Raw genomic sequence first — 22602 nt, forward strand, 5'->3', positions numbered from 1 at the left:
TCTTTGATGTTGGTGTTATTGTTATGTTTTTTGTATCTGATTAGCAATTGAATTTATCGAGTGTTTGTTTATATTGTCACAAAAAAATGCTTGGTGTTTCATGTTGGTGACTTTTTTAAACTGTGCTTTATTTTTTAAATTGAAATGAAATTGTAAAGCATTGTTTTTGTACTTTGATAGGGTCTGGAAACATTATTTCACATTGTGTACTAAGCTGTCACCGGCAGAAACCTTGAACTGCAACATGTCGAAAAATAAGCTTAACTTAACACTTCCTCCAGGTTCAATAGAACCCATTCAACCTACTACTCCTTCGGCAGTACCACACCATGGCGATGCGTGTGTTACTACTGAGTAAGTAATTATTTTCCAATGTGGTATTAAGTAAGTATGTAATCTGAGTACAAACTAGCTATTAGAATATATTTTTTGCAGATATTTATTTGCATCTATTATTCATAAAATATCTTTATGGTACAGGGTAGGCTTTTCCTGAAACACCCCCCCCCCTCAAAAGTAGTTATTTTTTTTTATTGTTTTGTCAAGACATACTCCACATTGGTCAGGCCAATGATGGAGTATGGGGCTGTGATCTGGCACCTATACCCAGTGACTGAGGTAAGGGAGCTGGATAAGGTGCAGTGTACAGCAATGAGGTGGGTGATGCATATGTGGAAGAGAAGAGACGGTCAAGAGGGGTATTGCATAGTCCGACTGAAATGATTAAGGAGCCAGGGTGGGAAGCATTACAAGGAAGGAAAGGGGTGGAAAGGCTAGTCAGACTGTATAAGGTGATAAAAGGGAGAGGGGGCTGGGAGCAGCTTGGGACTAGGATACACAGATGTGGGTTTAAAGGGTGGAGAGATCACGGGTGGAATCTCCAGAGGGACTGGAGGTGAATGGAAAGGGTTAGGAACGTTTTTCTTGGTAGGACAGGAAGGGAGTGGAATGGGTTGGATGAAGTGATGCTAAGGGTGAAAGATGCAAAGGATCTGAGGAGAAAGCTAAGGCAGGGAAGAAAGTCAGTGAAAAGGGAGGACTCCTTGCCACTGGGTGAAAGCCCAATTACAAGCATAATATTCAATTCAATAATTCAATTCCTCATTATTGGATTGTGGGTAATTATTGGAAGTCATGGCTTGTTAGAGCAGAAAGAAAAAAATAGGGAAGCCTGGTTTTTCTCATATTACACTCGTCCTTCAATTTACCCCCAAGGAATGGTTTTGTAATTCCAACTAGTTTGTATAAAGTAGGCTTGATACTGATGGCATGATCCTGTGGTAAATGAAAATTTTGTCATATAATAATGAATAATGATTGTAAGTCAAATGAAAAGGATTTTTTTTCCAACTACAATCATAAATCTTTCTTATTTTGCAATTTATTTTATGCACAGTCTCAGAAGAAAGTAATGAAACTGAAGGGCTGGTTGAAAAAGTAATAATAAAACCTTGAAATAAAGAGTAATGGTGCTAGATGTCATGGAACAAAAAATAACCATCAGCTTTTTGATTATTTGCATATTGTGTTTTTTGATTACTCACTTCAGTTTATAGTTGCATATTTAATATAAATATTTGGAGACTGAACACTTTAAACATGTGGAAGTTAACTTTTTCCAAAAGTTTTAGTTTTCTAACCTAAAAATCGACATGTTCCTGCAAATAGTAGATATATTTTGTACCTAATATGTTTAATTTCACTTATTATAATATATATGGATGATCCTGTGATATAAATAACTTGTAAGAAAATCGATCACTCTTACAAACAGGCTTGGAAAAATATTGGTTAAAAAAACCGAAACAACTTTTTTTTTGGTTGAACCATGTTTTTTTATGTTTAGATCATCATTTTGTATTACGTTATTTTGGTTCTGAGAATACAACATCAATTTTCAGCAACTCATTTTGAACCAGAAAAGTTAAAACGTCAAAGAACTGAAGTCTAGCAAATCTGCACATCTGACTGGGACTTATCACAGAAAGAGTATCTCCCCACAGGAAGAGTATTCTTCATAGAATGGGTGTTTCCCACATAATGAGGATTTACAGCACAGTTGTGGATTTCCCACGGAATAGGAATTAACTATTTAATATTATTAATTTCAGAGTAGTATTTCGCTGTGTATAATTTACAATTTATTAAGATAATATAAATGATAAAAATCTCGATTAGTAGCCTATATAATTTTTTGTTCCTGTAAATCATAAGAAATATTAATGCGAAAACTTTTGTTGTTATTAGAGTGGAATTAGACCTTTCTTTATAAAAAAATAGTGTTATGATTTTATAATGTGGGGAGAACTGGATTTGTAAGAGATAGACCCATTAGTTTTTATTACAGAGTAATTGATTACTAATATTTACATCACTAACAAATAATCTTACATAAAGAGGCCTAATCACCAATTACTCACACTTAAAAATGTTTATTCTCAAGTCGCTCAGTATCTGTCAAGTTCCACAGTCCGCACTCACTGGGCTGCACTCCTCGCGGAACTCGTCGTGGAACTTGTGCGGCACACCCCGCGGAACTCTGTCACCGAACTCACCGTGGAACTCCGTCCCGGCACTCTGTTGCCAAATTCTCGCTGCACTCACGGCACTCACCGTCGCGCGACTCTGTTGCGCGACTCTGTTGCCGAACTCTTTCCGCACTCGCGGCACTCGTCGGTCCTCACTGTCCCGAGACTCTGTCGCCCCAAAAACTCTCGCGGAGGCTGGCGTCCATGCTCAAGTAGTCTGTGGCACCCTTATAGAACTGACGAGAGCAGCTGGGGCGAGTCGCGTCATCCCGCACTGACCCGATGCCCGAAGCGTTATGGATAGCGTCACTCAGTCACGCCACGGCCCGCGGAATTCCCAAGGCCGCTCAGCAGTAGATGACAGCGCAGACGCAGGGCGTCGCTTCATGAGCCGGGGAGGGGGGGGGGGAATGTTAGAGACGACCCTCGTAATCCGGCCAGGCTTGCATCGGTGTGCCTTACGTCAGTGGGCCGCACGTGACACTGCGTATGACACCTGCGGCCTGGCAGGGCCGCCAGCCAGCTCCGAACCTCTCGCGCATCGCGGTCCTGTCTGTGTTCGTGACATTAGGATATTCTATTTGAAAATACATTAGGTTTTTTGTTAAAAAAACATTGTTTGAATGAGCCGACCCTGACCGCGAATGAGAAGGACGTGCTGTAACGTTGCCAGGCGCAGCACCCTCGCGGGCAAGACGAGCATAGAGCTGATCCAGGAGCGGCTGGAGGAGCTGGAGATGGACGACAACCAGCGCAAGCGCATGGAGTTCTTCCTGTGCCAGAAGGAGAAGATCGGGGAGCTGAGCGACGACGACTTCGAGAAGCTGGGGGAGCTGGGCGCCGGCAACGGGGGCGTCGTCATGAAGGTCCGGCACCGCTCCAGCGGGCTCATCATGGCCAGGAAGGTGCGTCGTCGACAGGGGGAACTCGGAGAATTTTAAAAACCTGGATAACACAGGGAGGGGTCTCACTATTTAGACATAACATATCAGTAATTTTTTCATAATTTGCAGTATCTAAAATGTCTCACGGCTAGCGGTGGGTCAGATCCCAGTTTTCTCGAATCATAATCTTGAATTCTAATCCCTGAGAATACTTCCAGCATACCCCTCAAATCCAAATCTAGATGTCAAGTGTCAAAAATAAAATAATATATAATAAATGAAAAACTATGGTGTTGACCTTTTCAAATGGTTGTTTCACAAATTAAGTTTCGAGAATCAATACATACTCTAATTTTATTCATATAATTACACGTTAAAAGTAAAATATCTTGGGGAATTGTAACAGGACAGATATGAAGGAAAAAAAATTGGCTTAGTAAATTTTTTAAATTTACTTTATTTCCTTCGAAAATTTTTGTCGAATATAGAATCCCTTTGAACATTAAGGGTTTGATGGTATTTGAGGATTAGACTGGCCCATCTCTACTTAAAACCAAATGTCTTTTAATCATAAATAAATTTGCTGTTAGTAATATGTATCACATTTTCAACAACATTAATCAAGTGTAAGTGATACAAACAACTTACTGTGGATTAGTTTGGATCAGAATCAAATATTAATAGGTGTGGTCTTAAGTTAAATCACAGACGATAATGTATCATTTCAAAATTTGATCAAACAAATGTAATTGTTGTATTCATCAGACTGGCTTTATTGTTTACGTAGTGTTGATCAAGACAATAACAACGCAAATCATGTATTATGCAGCAAACCATTTTATAATCAAATGTTCATGATTTGTAGGTATGTCAAAATGTGTTTGGTTGCAGTTTTTACTTTAGTATATCTGTTATTTTGTTGGATATACTGATGTGACAAGGAAAAAAAAAAAATTACGTGGAACAGGAAAAACTCGGGGAAATGAACTGAAGTAAGAATTTGGAAGCGATTTAATGTGGACATTTTTTTATGTTTTTTTAGGCTTCAATATGCTTTCTTCATGTCTGCATTAATACTTTATTGCCTCTGTCCAATGAAAGAAGCTTGTATGTATCTTGAATGGACCAATGAGAATACAGCAATTGCATTACAGACTGTCTATAATTTGGCTCTGCCATATTACAGACTGTCTATAATTTGGCTCTGCCATGCTGTGGTCTGGGTGGAGAGTGCAGCTCAGTACAGCTGCTACTCGCTGGCTCTGTTGTTCAGTGCTCTGAGTGGGGAGAGTTACACGCCCCAGCTGCTACTTGCTGTCTCTGTCATGCTGTGGTCTGGGTGGTAAAGTGCTACTAACCCCAGTTGTTACTTGCTGGCTCTGTCGTGTCATGCTCTTGATGGTGAGTGCAACTCACTCTAGTTGCTACTCGCAGCTACACTCGCTGGGCCGTCTTAGGTCTCTCCAAGGGTTATCCGTCACCTGCATACAGTATTCGCCACACACTGCACTTGTTCACTCAGCAACTCGCTTGGTAGCCCTGCTGGTCCTGGACTCAAACCAGTGATCTGCTCGGGTGTCAAGGCTTGATGTCACGCCTGGACTTCTACAGTGGAGACCCCTTCACCAGGTGACAACTCTAAGTTCATGTTGGTGGGAACTGGTTCATGACTTACAGTGACAGCGTGTAGCTCCTTGACTCGACTCAAATTCGAAATAGATTGATAATGGGCCACAGTCAGGTTTAATAGCAAAATGTTCCAGGAAAATTGTAACTACAGTGAGCGCCATTAAATTTGTATTTATCTCTTAGAAGCAAATATTAAAGTCAGACGCACAGGTGTATTTCTATGCTCATTACATGTTGATAAGTACTGTGTTCAAAATAGTGTTATGCAGCATTTTGAAACTTTGAAATTGTGTCCTTGCAGCTTATTCATCTGGAGGTGAAGCCAGCAATAAAGAAGCAAATAATTCGAGAATTAAAAGTTCTGCACGACTGTAATTTTGCACATATCGTGGGTTTCTATGGAGCTTTTTATAGGTATGTATGTGGTCCTTCTTTGGCAGTTTTATGTGCTATGTGCATGATGGCATGTATTGTATGCAGTTCCACTAATTTCACATCACTCTTTTAATTCTTCACTGTTCCCGCTTGTCTTTTCAGCGATGGAGAAATCAGTATTTGCATGGAGTATATGGATGGAGGCTCTCTGGATTTAATTTTGAAGAAAGTTGGAAGAATACCTGAATCTATTTTAGGAACTATAACTGTGGCAGTAAGTGTGTACTTATTAAGGAATTCTTTGAATATGCATGTATCAATTTTTTTGGTATTTAAAAAATTAAAATAAAAAGTATTAATAAAATTATAACATATTATAAATGTTTGTTTTACCTATGTCTTCGCTTTATTTACGATTTATTATTTGCTAGTACTTACCTATTTTTTTTTAGTTATTTAGATATGAATTTCATTTTGCCTAAATCAGACACAGCAACAGCATTTATCAAAACTGGGAAAAAAAATTACGTCATATGAGATTTTTGTACTACTCTATAGGAATGGTTGTTGTGGCTGTCGTATTAAGTGTTGAAGTTGTTTAATTTGGTATTTTCACCATGGTGTATTCACATTTTTATTCTTAAATTACCATCCTAAAAATATAAATACATATTCTTTAGGGGAAAATGCGATAAAATTTTTGCTAAGCTTAATTTAACAATTTGATCCAGGTTATTTAAAATTAGTTTTGATTATAATTATCTTTTGCTTTTGATCAAGATAATAGCTAAACATATTTTATTGTAATTTCTTTCAAAGAGAATGCGTAAGATTAGAAGTTTGTAAGTATTATGTATCAACAGTATTGTTTATGAAGAAATACCAAATTGGGTAATTATCAGGTATTCTAGTACTGTTCCACATCCAATCAGTAATGGGTTGGGGATTTTGCTAATGGTTGTGTTTATGTTGATTTGTGATTTGCAAATAGGTGCTGAAAGGCCTCAGCTACTTGAGAGATAAGCATGCCATCATGCATCGCGATGTGAAGCCTAGCAACATTCTAGTGAACAGCAATGGAGAAATAAAGATCTGTGACTTCGGGGTTTCTGGCCAGCTCATTGACTCAATGGCGAACTCGTTCGTTGGTACAAGGAGTTATATGTCGGTGAGTTTTATTTACCAAGTTTCTAAAAACAATAATGGAAGTACTGTTTTACGATATTACTCTATGTCTAAAACTAAATAAAATAAATGATGACGACTTTAAGTTAAACATAAAATTTACTTGTTTGTACATAATAGCTTTACTGTGTTGGTAAGCATTTGTTTAGTGTGACTTGTCTTACATTTGAATTACAGTGTATGCCAATTACTGCATGTTGTAGAGAAAATTGAGTTTTAATTGGATAAAATGCCTTTTAAATTAGTTTCTGAATGTGTATTTCAAATATATTACTTAAGTAAAATTGCAATTTTTCAAACAGACACACTTAATATATGAAGCAACATTCTTTGTTCACTCAGCTGTTAAATGTTGCTATCCGTTGTCTGTTGCAGTTTCTGTCATCATCTCGAACACAATTAGAAAATTACTGTTTGATTAAAATTACAAGATGTGACATTTTGCAATTGCATCTCTTTGTTTTGCGCAGAAGTACAGATTGCATCATGGTAAACAAGCATCATAAGGCCATGAGATAGCTTAATGTAGGATGAGACTGTTTAGCCTCCCACCATTGTTTATAGTTGTGACCTAACCTTAGCAGAGAGTCCTTTATGGGGCAGGTGGTTGTATGTAGATACGCAAATATGTACTGCAAATACTGGTTTCTTCTGTAGATTTTTGCTATTGTCATCCACAGTAATACAATATTTTGATCACCAATTCAGTGGAATACAAAAATATTTTAATTGTCAAACATTATTGACGTGATAACGTCTTATAAATCGATGAACGTCGGCTGCACGCACAAAAAAGTGTCATGTTCTGCCTAAGCCGAGCGTGCAAGAACCGGCCAACCACCGTGCGAGAAAATCTTCTATAATATCAAACAGGTTAAGGTGGGCTTCTTAACTAATTGTTCGTGATTATATTGAAACAAATAATTTAAATTAAATTTGCAAAAACTGTAAATAATATTTGAAAATTAAAAAGTATGCTATTTTTCATCAATGTTTTCTTATGACGTTATCACGTAAAATTATTGTCCGTAAACCGACTTTACAGACAACCCCCTTTTTTACTATAATGCATTTTGTAAAATTATATTTTTATTGTGGTTGTAAATATATATTAATATTCCTTGAAATGTATAATTAATTTAGCATTAAATATGAAATCATCTTGTATTTAATATTAAAGTTTTTTTTTTTTACAGCCTGAAAGGTTACAAGGCACACACTACTCAGTTCAAAGTGACATTTGGTCTTTAGGACTGTCTTTGGTCGAGATGGCTATTGGAATGTACCCTATCCCTCCGCCCGATGCTAAGACACTTGCGGCAATATTCGGAACCTGCGGGATGGAAGAATATGACAACCATGGCCACATTCACCCACCATTGTCACCAACACACAGTAAGTGTACTCTTTAGGCCAATAATTAAAATAGCTTGCATGTTTTTGCTATTAGTGTTTCTGCGTGCATTGTGGCCAAACATTAATTAATATTATCAGCAGTATTTTCTTCACCCGTGTTTATAATTATTTGAGGACAGTTTGAGAAATACCTAATTTTTGCACATAATTAATATTACATTGAGTTGCACCAGTCCAAAAATATGTTTTGAGAAATATAATTTAAAAAAATACAAGGGAGTGTGTATCTTTTGTATACCTACAATGTATTTAATTTTTTTAAAATTTTTACTTTTAGTTAGTCCTTTGCTGTCATATTTTGCTTATTATGGTTCCAAGAAATAATTTTTACATTAAAAAAGAACTTTTTTGACTTTGGCTTCTAGTGTAATGAAGGTTTTGTGTTTGCTTTGCATTTCTAGGGAAAAAAAACTTTTTGGCACCATTCTGATTATATGATTTCCAAGAAAACATTGTTGAGTAAACAACATTGGCTGATATTCTCCTTAAATGAACAACATAAATATAAACAAACCGATTTTTAAAATTTATTTATGCAATATATTCTGTTATCCTTTTGTTATGTAAAAACCATAAGGCTATGCAACAAGTCAAATTTCCATAAAACCACATGGCCATGTGTCATTTTGCTTAAAGATGTTTTGCCTAATTTTAGGCCAAACGCAGTTAGGAAAATCGCCGTTAGGCAAAATGCCGTTGGCCAAATAGGAGTTAGGCAAAATGCTGTTAGGCATAATGCAGTTAGGGAAAATGCCGTTAGGCTAATCGCCATTAGGCAATTCGCCGTTAGGTAAAACACTTTTTCCTCTTTTAGGCAAAACGCCATTAGGCAATTTGGTATTAGGCAAAATGCCGTTAGGCATATCACGGTTAGGCAAATCGCGGTTAGGCAAATCGCTGTTTGGCAAATCGCCGATAGGCAAAATGCCGTTAGGTTAGGTTAGGCAAAACACCGTTAGGCAAATTGCCATTATGCAAAATCCCGTTGGCCAAATCGTAGTTAGGCAAAACGCCGTTAGGTAATTCACCGTTAGGCAAAATGCTGTTAGGCGAAACAAGGTTTTGTCATAGTAACATTTTAGGCAAATCACCGTTAGGCAAAATGCCGTTTGGAAAATTGGAGTTAGGCAAAATGCAGTTAGGCAATTCGCCGTCAGGCAGAACTCCGTTAGGGAAAAGCCGTTAGGCAAATTGCCTTTAGGCAAATAGCCGTTAGGCAATTCGACGTTAGGCAAAAGTCTTTAGGCGAAATGACTTAGGCAAATTGCCTGTTACTCAACCACATTATAATGCAACAACTAGCAATATAACCTGTGAAGACACCAATGTCAATATCTGAGAAGGCTTTCTTGTCGCATATAGTATTTACATTTACATAAAAAAAATATCAAATTAAATTTTTATTTTAAAAACTGAAATAAGGCCTAAATGAATAATATTTATGTACCGTCAAACAATGCTCATTATTACTTTTAGGCATCTATAAGTTCCATTAGAGGATAAAATAAATTAGGTAAACAATAATGTCTTATGCTTGGTTGAAAGTTTAATTTTTTTTTTAGGAAAATTCCTGTAAATGGTTTTTAATTTAGTATCAACACATGTGACTATATGCAATCCTCTTTTCTGGCTCTTCTTCAGCCAAGCTAGGGATGTGTGTATATTATTATAATATTTGAAGCTATGTTTTATGAGAGTAAATCCTCAAATTTTTAATAATGTTTCTGGTATTGTACAGCAAGATTATAAGGAATAATTTCATTATGTATTGTTAAATTTTTATTTGATTTTAATATTTATTCCTTAAAATAATATATAAAAATATTTCCATAGTTTTTTAAAATGTGTTATATATATAGATGTTGTGTAGTAAAACTATATTTTTTACTGTAATTTTTTTTATTTGATGTTTGTTGTTAGGTAACTATCAGCAAAACTCAAATGGACCCAGACCAATGGCCATATTTGAACTGTTGGATTACATTGTGAATGAGCCACCTCCAAAACTGCCAGGTGGTATATTTTCAGATGAGTTCAAGGACTTTGTGGACAGCTGTTTGAAGAAGAACCCAGCTGAGAGGCCCGATCTGAAGACATTGATGGTCCGTACCACAGTTGTATACAGTGAAACTTCATTAATTGAAACCCTGTTAATATAATACTCCTATTAATACAAAGTGTTTTCACAGTGCCTAGACATGAGTATTAACACATGAGTATTAACGCTAACCAGTTTGTTAAAAAAAAATGTTATTATTATGTGATATAAGGTTCTTTTTTATCCCACATTGTGTATTAAAGAATAGTTTTTACTAACATCATAGGATGATGAAATAAAAAATGAGTATTAACTAAAATACTAAAATAATACTGATTCTATTTCTTTAATGTAGGATGGAGAGTACAACTAAGAAAATACATAAAATTTAATTAAAAATTATGGTATGCCACCTTTTAGGTAATTTATGAAACTTTGGTGCATTCTGTTATTGTAAATGTTTGTTAAGAGTTAAAAATGTACAAACATTTTGTCAGAACACTGTTGTACTCAAAAAAAAATTGTATTTTACTATAACTGAAGGAGAAAAAGTCTAGACTGTAAAGGTTATGTGCAAGTTATCTATGAGCACATTATATAATTTAGGGAGACTTATGATATTAGTCAAAAAGGGAAAAAAAAAAAATATTAATAGCTTGAGTTCTTGTTGGAAATTATATAAAATTGGTGATTAAACTAATTGTGTTATAGTTTGGTTAGTACAAACCTCGTTACAAAGTGATTAAATAATGGTCCTTTTATGTTTGTATAAATGAGGTTTGACTGTGTTGTTTTTCTATAGTTTGCGCATCTGTACGTTTTTTTTTCTTAGTAATTTTTGATGAGCGAACGTATTTGTTATTGCAGAACCACCCGTGGGTTCGCAAGGCAGAGATAGAGAATGTGGACATAGCCTCGTGGGTTTGTCGCACCATGGAGCTCCAAGCTCCCAGCACTCCCACACGACCGGCGCCCAACTACTGAGGCTCCTTCTGTTTGCCAGCGCGACTATTTCACTCGTGTGCAGCGCCAGCTCACTTCCCGCTGGGGGTCGTGTGTCTGCCACGTTGGTCCGTGCAGTGCCGGTTGAAAGTTTCAGCCAGTTGGCGAGTGGCGAGCGCAGAGACGGTAGACAAGTACGTACGAACATCACGTTTATCAACATTTTTTTCCTCTTCCTGTGCAGTGGTCTTCGCAATGCACGTGAAACGTAAATGGAAACAATTATGGTTGCATTAATCAATACGAACATTCATAGCTTCAATATTTTATTGTGTATCGGCTTTCCAATTTATAATGAAATGATGTTGGAAAATTGTGCAATGTTTGCTTTTATTTGTGTCACTGGTTTAAAAATCTTGAATATAGTTATATCTTTTTACAGTGTCTTATATTTATTGTACTCTATTAATTTTTTTTTAACAATATCATGTTATCTTTTATCTGTTTGCTGAATTAAATTCACCCACCAAAGTTATTCATTTTATAAATGGCAGAAGGTCATAATGAAAGAACATACTGTGTAAAGCATAAATTTGTATGAACAGTGTCTAGTAGCATTGGTTTTGATGCATGTTGGTAACAGAGTGGTAACTTGGTATTAGTGACCGACCTGAAATGACGTGTTAGTAAAGTTCAAAGAACTGGTCTGGCTGAAAGAGTGTTGTGTAAGGCAGCAGGTAGATAGTTTATGGTGGGTAAACTTGTGTCTACTTGTCACTCAGAAAAGTTACTAAATGTCACTGTACAGTGATTTTCAATACTGTTTTAAGAACCAGCATGTACCATTAAATGGAAACAATGTGCAATCAGTTGTTGATAGTGACAAGATTTTTTTTTGTTGTACTATAAAATGGAACAGATAACATTAACTACAGGCTAAGAACTGTGTATAATGAAATTTATGTTTCCATCAAGCTACAGTAATATTCAAGTCAGTGATGCATAGAGTTCCCTTTCCAACATGGGGATGACATTGTCGCTACATTCCACCAGTTGTATGTTCACACATGCAGAAATACACAAATAAATAATGGTTCAATCAGTGCATGGCTGGATATGAAAATTGAATGTAGTCAATGCATCTTAAAATCATTGTTGTCGAAAGTGATTTTTGTGAAAAGGGAATTTGTTTTGAATGAAGGATGAGGTGGAGGGGGGTTTAGGGAACTCAAGCTACTTAATCGATGAATAAATTCCTGTTAAACTTAAGATTGTAGCTTTATTACACATACAATCGTTACTTTTGAGGTACTGTCAGGTATTAAGTATTGACTTTTCGTGTATATGGACACGGCAAGCTCAATTATCAAATGTTCCATTATTTTAAATAGTTATGTCATCAGGATTACAGATCTGCTTTGGGTTTGGCATTAATACATTTCTTTACAAAAACTTTACACACAGAGAAGAGACACGCTGTTATCTATTATTTTAAAAATTACTTAAATTGATTGTCTCTTCCAATCAAAAATATCAGTGTTTTAACAAAATCCTTACTTTCTTAATCATTTTCACAAAGAGTGGTATCTATGCAGAAGCGGATCCAAAAGGGGGCTTAACGGGCATCTTTACACTGTGACTAGATAAAATTACATTAGCTGGAAAAAACCTTCACGTGCTTTTGGATTCACCACTGTATATTTCTTAGAAATAACAAACTTTTTTTTTGGTATTGTTTGTAGTCTTTTTAATCCCTTGGGTTCACAATTGCAGATAGAATTTATAAGGTTATAACATGGACAGTGGCGGATTTAGATGGGGGGCACTTCCCCCCTCCTCCCAGAAGGGTAAAATATGCACTGGATAATACGACTTCTGAAGTAATAAGCAGGTATTATACTAGGTCCAGACTACCAGTGCCCCACCCATAAGTCAAGTGAAAGATAGGTTTTTTTTTTTTAAATTCCATTTGGAAACCATGGGGTTAAAATTTCAGCCTTGACCCGAAACATATACCTAACACTTCTGCTTGTAAATATGTCATAGAATCATAATTTATTTAAATTCTCAAACTCATAGCATTTTTCCATTAGAATAAAGTTATGTGGGGCAAGATTTCGGCAGAACTAAACGGTCATGTTGGACTGTGTTTGACAGTAACCACTGTTTTTACAGATTCAGTAGAAAACTTGGAAGTATCTCGGAATGTGATTGAGGTTTTTGTATGGCTGCTGCATGTCATATAGATGCCTTTATTTCAGCATGAAGTTATTCTTTCATTTTTGATTTGAGCTGCATTAAGATTTATAGTGTTCACTGCTATATGAAAATGTGTGTTTAGAAAGAAAAACAAATTTGAAGAACTTTTTTGTATCGTTATCATTTCATGCACATTTTCTTCTCACCAAATAAAAGCTGAATGTAATTTTTTATTATTAAAAAATAACCATTCACAACTATTTACTGATCTAGTTCAACCAAAGTCTGAAAGAAAGACTGTCATACCTTATTGCATGCACTCACTATTGTTTATAATCACATTGTTTTAATCATTTATATGTGTCGACAAGTGTACTTTAAGTATAGTAATTTTGTGAACAATTTATTATTTTTTTATGAATCTAATAATTACTTGGTTTTTATAATTGATGCTTATAATTTTTTAACTTTGTTACAATTATTGTGTGGGTTTATGAATGAAGTTAATTGCTGTAATTTCTCCCTGCCCCATCTTCTGCTTATCTCACACATGTACTTTTTAGTGAAGTTTTGTGCAGTGACTATTTTTGGGGGGGTTTTCATTCCATGCTAACTTTTTTACTGAAAAAAGTATTTGTACTTAAATTAGATTTGTATGTACGTATAATGTGATAATTTGGAAGTCATCACAGACTTTTGAGATTTTGCTTAGAATTATTTGATTAATTTGACATGATGTGACTATCTATAGGAATAAGAATATGAAATGTATGATTAACGTATGATCTTAGTCAGTCCAAAGTCTTTTAAATTACAGTAACTATTCAGCTGTAATTATTTACATAAATATACTTATGGTTCAAGACAATCATTTATCTAAATGTAGATTATTAAATTACAAATTTTGTTTGTGAGACTAATATTTTACATTGTTCAAATACTACATAGTATATTTTTCTCTTTGCCCATATAAGCAATAAATTATCTCTTATTCATGTTTATGATGGTCATTTATTTAAGTTTTAAAGTTTAATGTTTGAAAAACAAATATTTTTGCTTGTAAAGGACCATATTTCATGGTCACTTCCATGCCAGTTAAGGTTCAAATTTTTTTATGGCTTTGCTATTAAGACATTTGTAAATAAAAATTTGTCATAAACTGACAAATGTATTTAGTCGTTCACTGTTTTTTGAAATGACATCTAGGAAGATGATTAGTGTACTTGATGTAATTAGATGACCATTTTTATTGTTTTTTTTTTACTTTAGAGAGTTCCTACCATCTTTTTTTTTTTTTCTGTGAGCCAAATGCAAATTATGTGGCCAAAGATTTTTTTTTTGCTAATAATGTAGTAACAAAAGATTCTTTCATTTCTTTACTGAATACATTTGAATTCAATCACGGTAATACAATACATAATTTATCAACAGTGGTCATCTATTTAAATATTTGTAATTTTATAGACTGTATTGTTTTATCATTTATGTTGTTTTATTGTTATGTTTGAGAATTTTGTTTAAAAACATTGTACAATCCTATATTAAATCTGTAAATAATGTACAAAAGCTACCTAGCATATTTTTTTTTGTTTGCTATTTTAACGTCAGCAAATGTTGGGTCCACCAACTTGTTACTCCCATCTATTCTGTGTGCTCTACTTTCTGAATTGAGAAGCCGGGGCTTAACGGGGAACAGTTTTTTTCATGGCTTGCTTTTGTGCCCACTGCAAGTTTACTAGAAGTTATGCTATTTGTAGAGACAAGATACGGTTTTATTATTAATCCAATTTCATTTTTAAAACAGATGATTTTGGTGTTATTGTTTTTATTTTTTATAAAAGCTGTTTTATAATACCTACTTGCTCCACAAAAATATTGGTAAAATTTATATGGTGCATTTTTACAATAAAATAATTGATAATAAATTGGTCCAAATAAATACATTCAGGACAATAAAAATAAATTAGCTAGGATTTGAGGTTTATAAAAATGGTTCAATTAGAGATGCTCGATAAAACAAATGAAATTTTATGATCCATGCACTTTGGTATAGTTCTTTTTTGTCTGAAAATGACATTCCTTGAATTACAAACATTAAAAGATTACTTTTATAATGATTTGAATTAACTTTGGGTTAAGTGCTGGTTAATTCCATGATATAACTTGCATTTCGGTGCTGTATGGTGAATTAACTTGCATTTTGGTGTTGACATGCTTTTAGGTGTTATTTCGGTTTTATTGCAATCGACCATATAAATTTTTCCCTTGCTATTTGCAGTTTTTTTTTGTTCAGTTAGTTTCGAACACAGATGGAAGGTTGTCCTTGCCTCCGATCGTCCCCTGCAAGGCTCGGAAAGTCTGCGGATGATTCAACAGCTGTTGGCTGGATCTCTGGGGCCGGCGGCAATGATTAGTCCAGCCCTGGACCCCGCCCAACCCTGCTGCCACCGTCAAAATGGTGAAGGCAGGGTTTTATGCCACACAGTATGCACAGAGGCTTTAAAGCATGGTTTGAAAAAAAATTAAGTTTTTGTTTTGTTTAAACCAGCTGTTTTTATTATATTACGTAGTTATTTTGGTTCTCAGCATGTAGAACTGAAATCCATACAACATCCTTTCTGTTACTCATGTTGAAACAGAAAAGTTACATCAAAGTACTGAAGTCCATCAATCTGCACATCTGACTGGGACTTCACCGCAGAAACAGGTATTTCCCCACAGGAAGAGGATTCTCCATAGAATGGGTGTTTCCCAAGAAAGGGGATTTCTAAAAAATAGGAAATGTTTTTTAAAAATAATAAATTTATTTATTTCCCCCCTTTTTTTTTCTTCATACTTTGACTACAATTAACTAATTAATTTAATTGTAGAGGAGTTTTATTAGAGTGGAAGTAGACCTTTCATTAAAAATATTAAGATATTCTATTCTAAAAAACATTATTTAAAAAAAAATTATTAGAAAAAAAACATTTTGTTTTTAATAAAAACCACTTGCTTTTAAACTATTCTGGTTTAAATTGGTTAACTCTGCTTTAAAGTGATGGTACCTTTGAGATAATCACAAACGGTGGCTCAATTGGGTACGGACTCTGCGTTCGTTATTTGTGTTGTAACAGAGATTGGTATCGTTCGTTATTTGTGTTATAACAGAGATTGGTATCAAACATAAAATCCTACCTGTTACTTTTACCAGCAGTGATTCTCTGTCAGACAAGAGTAATCTGTACCAGTTCGGAGAATCTAATGCGCAGTAGTTACTGCATTGCCTGCACACGCCTCACTCCCTCGTAGCGGTTGGAGACCTGACTCCCATAGTAAGCTCATTCCTCTGTAGTTCTGTTGCCTTCATTCCATCTTCCCTTCTCTCACTCACGTCATTTAGACGTACCAGACGGTGTTAAAATTATTGTGGTAGTTTCTGGAGGTTTAGGCAGTGGTATATGCGAGATTTGCCCAAGATGGGTGGTTTATATATTTTTTTGAGCTTAATGTACAAGGTGTCTATAAAAGAATATCCTGTTTCAATGGTATATTGTAAAAATTTAATATAGACTATTTACACCAAATCATACATCAAGTTGAAGTTAAAATGACCTATTTTTTTTATAAATACTATTCAATACGTGCACCTTTAGTTATACAGCACACATCCTACCTAAAGTCAAATTCTTAGATTCCAACTACACTTTGGTTAATAGGTCTGAATTTATCGAAGCAATAGCCACTTCAATTCTGGTTCTCAACTCTGGAAAATCATTCAGAAACGGTGGAATGTAGACACAATCTTTTATAAAGCCCTGAAGGAAAAAAAATTGCATGGCGTTATGTCATTTGAACGTGGAGGCCAGCGAAAAAGAGCTCTGTCGTCTCGACCATTACGACCAGTCCAGCGGTCAAGGACTTCGACGTTCAACCACTCTTGTACAAAGAGATTTCAATGGGGAGGGGTTCCGTCTTGTTGCCAAATAAATTTTGTAGGTTCACCCTCTACTAATTGTAGTAAGAGCTATTTGTTTGTGCTGTGAGTGAGAAAACAACAAAGCAGTATTTGTGCATGCTCTTATCTAAAACTGTTTGAGTTGCTCTTTAATTGTGACCTTGAACCACACTCTACAAGGCTTACATTTGATACTATTAAATTTTATAACTGGGAAATTCTTTTATGGACATACTGTATTTTTTAATGAGGTTCTAAATCATCTGCTGAACTAAGACTTTACTTTTGACAGTTTTTTATGACGTGTCATATAAATAAATAAATGCACACACACACTTACACTTATATACATATAATAATCTGGATAGTTGGTATACAACAGTGTAATGTTATGGTGGGTAATTGTCGAAGGAGACTGGGAAGAAAAGCTTTTGACCCCTCAAACCAACTTCTTGTATGCTTTTAGGTGTATTTGGAATATCCTAGGAGATCTCTGTATTGTTTTTGTATATTTTTTATTTATTTGGCACTGTTATGTTGATGGCTTACCTCTTTTTAATGCAGTCAAAGGAATATGTTTGATTGCTTGTAGTATTTTTTTTATGATGGCGGAAATACCACTATCTGTACACTTGAAACTGGCTGTTCATTTTTTTTTTCGTGCTGTCATCCTTTGTTCATGACTCTATGGTGTGACTGAACTCGCTAGATTTTTTTTCTCACAAAAACATGTTAAAATTTCTAAATTAATTGGGAGATCACTTCATGAAAGTAACAACCTAAACAGTAGTTTAAAATTTTGTGTAAATCTGATAGAATCAATTGCATATAATATAATGCATAATGATAGGTGAATTAATTAATTTTCTTGAAAAAAACAATATTTTCATACATTCATCTTGACTTTTGCTGATTACTCCTTACAAGAACATAAAACAAGTAAAATAGTTGGGAAATAGCCTAGTATCAAATCTCTCTTTGCTTTATATTTTCATATCATTTTGAGTTTCAAGTTTTTTATTTAATTACTTATAGTTTGAATTACACTAGAATACACATACTTGTAGTCATTTTCTATATAAACATAACATAAATGAAATATGTATATTTCTTTACTTAACAAAATAGGTCATTTTATCATTAATTACCACATTTTGTTTACAAATTTTTCTGTTAAAGATCAATTAATAGTCATAGGATTTTATTAGGAATCAATTTTTGGGATGTTATTTTGAAACTATTTTTAATTGTTGATGTAGGAGTTGTGAATGGAGAGAGGTAACAATTTGATTATAGACATAAAAAAAAAATCAATTTTTTTTTTAAAAAACAATTTATTTCAGTCCACAAATGAATTATGCTACAACAACAAATATGTATTTTCATAATGGGTGGCCATTCGACTGCAACCACAATGTGATAAGCATTCTGTGGCCAGTGTCGCCGTTCATGTTTCGGTACAAGTCAAGAGGGTTGACATCAGTATGTTGGAAATGAAATATCTTATTAAAATAATTTTTTTTTGCCTGAAAAAAAATTAAAAAGTTATTTGGCACTTTATTAAAATGGTTTGAAATGTTGAAGAGTAAATTAACTGCAGGCTATGTACCCTAAGACTGGTTTTGCATGCCATGTTGATATTTTTTTGGTTTTTTGTTATTACTTTTATTTAAATTTGTAAATTTTAACTCAATGACTTCTTTGCTTTTGTTGTTCTGCCACAAATAATTTCAACAGATAGTCATTAAGTGTAATATTGTGGGTGTAAGAAGTTGTGCACGTAATGATGTTACAAAGACTTGTACACATTTTAACAGCCAGGGTATTACACTATGTGAATATCTGTTGAAATTATTTATGGTGGAACAAAAAAATGCAAGGGAGTTGTTAAGTTAAAATTTAAGAAACATTTAAAAAAAAAAAGTAATGAGGAAAAAAACAAAATATATCAACAAGGTGTGTGAACTCAAGCCTGAAGTAACAGAATTTGAGTTTTGTATGACAATGTGGTCGAATGTGATGTCAGCGTGTGGCTGCTCTGCCCAGGAGCATGTTCCTTGTTGTGAGGACGCAGTATCAACGTCCGTTTCAAGTGCAAGACGTGGAGGTTACAGTAAGTAGGAATTTTAACAGTTTATAGCTCTGGGAAACATGCCATGTTTTGTCTCACCCGGGCACATTTTCACTGCTGTGCCCAAAGAATTTCACACTCAAACAGTACTGCAAGGTCACAGTGTCTCATTGAAATGGGTTATTTAAACTGAAGTAATAAGAAAAAAAAAATTTAATGTTTGTGTGTTCCTCCATTCAGACGTGATTGGACCTAAATATAAGTAGTTAGGTCCACTGCCACGATAATGAATATTGATATGTGTCGGATAGGTAGGCAAAATGCTGGAAGAAACAGGATTTCGGGAAATTTTCAGCTTAATGCTAACTGAATGCTCGAGAACTTTGCATATTTCCACAGCTATTATCTAAAGTTTCATTCTTGACTTGTAGGTTTCAGCAGTATCAAGAGTGGTAAATAGCAAGGACTTTCCGGTCATAATTGTAATCGCGTCTTCAGCAATGTGTCTGCTGAGAGATCAGTGAAGTCCATAAAGTCAATAATTTTCTTTTTTCTTTGTTTGTTTTAGTCATTAAAGTATGTTTCACACATGCACAAGCAAAATATTTTTATAAAGGGGTAGGTCTAGCATCAATTGCAGATATTTGTTACATTCTAGTAGTTTATTCATTTTTCAATCATTGAAGTACACAAGGTGGCGATCAAGGGCAGCTCCAGAAAGAGTTTTGGAAGGGGCTATCTTACAAAATAAAATGATGCAGTTTAAAACAGGATATTAAATAAGTCAGATTAGCCTTGGAATATTTAGAATATTTATGGTCTTAAATACAGAAAATTAATATTTTCATAAAATCTTTTGATGAAAGAAAAGTTTAACACATATTTAAAATTAAATATACCTTATAAATAAAATAAAATTCAGGCTTGGGATGGGCTATTGCCTCTACTCCCCTGCCCTCTTCCCAAGACCCTCTGGAACCATGCTTGTGGCAATAGATTTTGCTGATACTTAAATCTGCAGTTTAGTAGACATCCTGTACCAGGGTCATTAGGAATTGTTAGTCTGGAGATGCGCAGACATTATGACTTGGAGGTGACTGAAACCTACAAGCCTCAGTACGGGGCTCACGCTGGTCGACACAGGAAGGGGGAGTGGCGGCTCAGCGGTATCAGCTGAGCAACAGCAGGAGAGGGACGAAGAGGCCAGCCAGGGTCCGGCAGGCAGCCCCGGAAGCCACGTCCGCTGCCACTTCGTAGCTGAACTCCGGCAAGAGATGGTTCTGCTCCGGCGAGCCTTCCGTCGTCGTCGCCGCCGCCCGCCGCGGATCTGTGCACATCAGGCCCCATCGCAGCGCTGACCTTGATCTTGACCAGGCTAAGTCCTCCACAGCACGGATTCTTCACATTTTTGGCATAACAAAGCATAAAATAAGCAGGACTTTCGTTTTCGGTTCTAATCTGGTATTTGCCAACATGCTCTTGTATGTAACCGCATGAATGAAATAAAAGCTTTCACTATGTTTCCATTTATTACGCTCAAAATCATTAAGTAATTTTTTATTTGTCCTAGTGACATTATATAATTGAACTTTTTTTTTTTCCAGCTAACAACCTTGAATTTTGAAACCTCTTGAGTAACTTATTCACAAGCATTTATCTGTACCTGAATATATTTCACATGGGAGACTACAACTGGCATAATTACCACACCAGTTCACGAATGTTGATTTGAACAAGTTTCCATAGCTATAAGTAATATGCCAATTCGAGCTAAAACATTCAATGTTGAAGTTATGTCGCAACCTGTTAAATAAAGTTTGAAAATCCAAGATGACCTTTGGGGAAGGGGGGAAATTCTAATCTTCTAATCTCCCTTAAACTCTCATTAAGAGGCCATGAGGAAAGTAATGATTTTTTGTCTAGTTCATTTTATAAACATTTTTGACCTTTATGTTAGGATTTGGCTTACACATTTAGCAGTATGAAAACAGGGCCATGAAAATTATCTGTTCCCATTTTGAATCTCACCCATGCACGCTTGTTCACAGAATGGTTTTCCTAATATCTATATTTCTGTTTTTTCAGAGTTTCGGGGTAAATCCAAACCCTAGAGATTTATGAGTTAAAACTAAAATATAAACTGTTCTATGACAAAATGCTAAATACAACAGTTAATTCAAAATTATGTAATGCATAAGTACATCATTCCCTAGTTAATATTAGAGCTGAAATTTATATTGGTATGCATAGTTTCTAAAGCTACTAAAATAAGCAGTTATAGAATTTATTAAACCATTTACAAAAATCAGGCATCGTTATATTATGAATTTAATTTTAATCATGTACAAAAAAAATTATAGAAGAAAATAATGTAGGAATGTACTAACACAATTTCTGTCCATATATGTTCAGTAGTGATTAGAGGTAGGTACCTACTTGAAACAATGTATGAAAAAAGATTTGTAACTAGGGAGATGTTTTGAACCAGTACTCAATAAAGTGATATTTACCATTCGTTGTGGTTACGAAACTGTTGAACTCAAATGAAGTGTAACTCCTGTTTGGCACAGTAAATCCTGTGGAGGAAAAAAAAGAAAAGAAGGAAATTTGAAAATATGTACAGTTTGTGCAACAAAACAGTATTCTGAATCAATTTTATACTCACCTGGGGTTGTGATTGCTTGCTTTGTGTGAGGGATGATTGGCATTCGAGTAGAAACTTTGATTTCTGCAAGCAAAAAAAAAGGCATGGAATTAAATACTTTTTGTAACTTTGTTTTGTTGTTTCTATTTTTACCACTCATGACAATGCAATCCATACTATGTCAGGCTCTAGGATATGAGATAAATGAATAGTGCTTAGTTCTTTTAAGGGGTATAACATACTTACAAAACACAAAGAACAAATCAATCTGTTACTAGCTGTACCTGCACTTTTGTTCCTGTGGAATAGATTTACAGCAATATTTTGGTCTGTGGATCTCAGCAAATGTTAAAGTTTAAATCTTTTACTCCGCTAATATTGAATGTATTTAAAAAAAAAAACTTATATTTGTACTGTTAATTCCTAGTTTTCAGACACACAGGCTTTACTAGTAATGCAATACATGCATGTTTAGCTTTAATTCCAATATCATTTTTCACTACTTACCGTAGAGTCTAATTGTTCCGTCCGCATGTCCTAAAGAATTTGTTGAGACACAAGTGTACGTGCCTAGGTCACTTTTCCCCAATGCCTTGATGATGAGTTTCATGTGTACTTTGTAAGAGCTGCGAATCTCTTCTATCATGTGCTTTTTTCTGTAACAGTAAGAAAACAAAACCTAGCAGGTAAACCAATTACTAAAACAATATTTTAAGGCTAAGCTAAAATTGATTTAGAATAATAAAAAAAAACA

General features: G+C 34.8%; 2 protein-coding genes across 2 annotated transcripts in view; one reads left to right on the plus strand and one right to left on the minus strand.

The window, feature by feature from the left end:
• On the plus strand, positions 1–14762 carry LOC134535384 (dual specificity mitogen-activated protein kinase kinase dSOR1). Its single transcript, XM_063374461.1, has 8 exons — positions 1–354; positions 3202–3433; positions 5343–5455; positions 5579–5690; positions 6408–6584; positions 7798–7996; positions 9938–10119; positions 10923–14762. Exons 1-8 carry the CDS (start codon positions 245–247, stop codon positions 11037–11039), a joined length of 1242 nt encoding a protein of 413 aa, XP_063230531.1. The 5' UTR covers positions 1–244; the 3' UTR covers positions 11040–14762.
• A 1914-nt stretch (positions 14763–16676) lies between these two features.
• LOC134535395 (lachesin-like) overlaps positions 16677–22602 on the minus strand; it is a 69844-nt gene continuing 63918 nt past the window's right edge. The window contains exons 7-10 of the mRNA XM_063374472.1: positions 22356–22504; positions 21870–21932; positions 21715–21780; positions 16677–20531 (exon numbers count right to left, since the gene is read on the minus strand). Of these exons, the coding sequence (XP_063230542.1) occupies positions 20374–20531; positions 21715–21780; positions 21870–21932; positions 22356–22504 (436 nt within the window). The 3' untranslated portion in view covers positions 16677–20373. The remainder of the gene's footprint in view (positions 20532–21714; positions 21781–21869; positions 21933–22355; positions 22505–22602) is intronic.

This window comes from Bacillus rossius, chromosome 1, assembly GCF_032445375.1.
Source record: "Bacillus rossius redtenbacheri isolate Brsri chromosome 1, Brsri_v3, whole genome shotgun sequence".
In the NCBI taxonomy this organism is placed as follows: Eukaryota; Metazoa; Arthropoda; class Insecta; order Phasmatodea; family Bacillidae; genus Bacillus; species Bacillus rossius.

Excerpts from the sequence above, each read along its gene's own strand:
- LOC134535384 (XM_063374461.1), top strand. The coding sequence starts at position 245 with ATGTCGAAAAATAAGCTTAACTTAACACTTCCTCCAGGTTCAATAGAA. Across the intron at positions 6,585-7,797 it reads GTACAAGGAGTTATATGTCG|CCTGAAAGGTTACAAGGCAC; the intron begins GTGAGTTTTATT and ends TTTTTTTTACAG. Across the intron at positions 10,120-10,922 it reads CCGATCTGAAGACATTGATG|AACCACCCGTGGGTTCGCAA; the intron begins GTCCGTACCACA and ends TTGTTATTGCAG.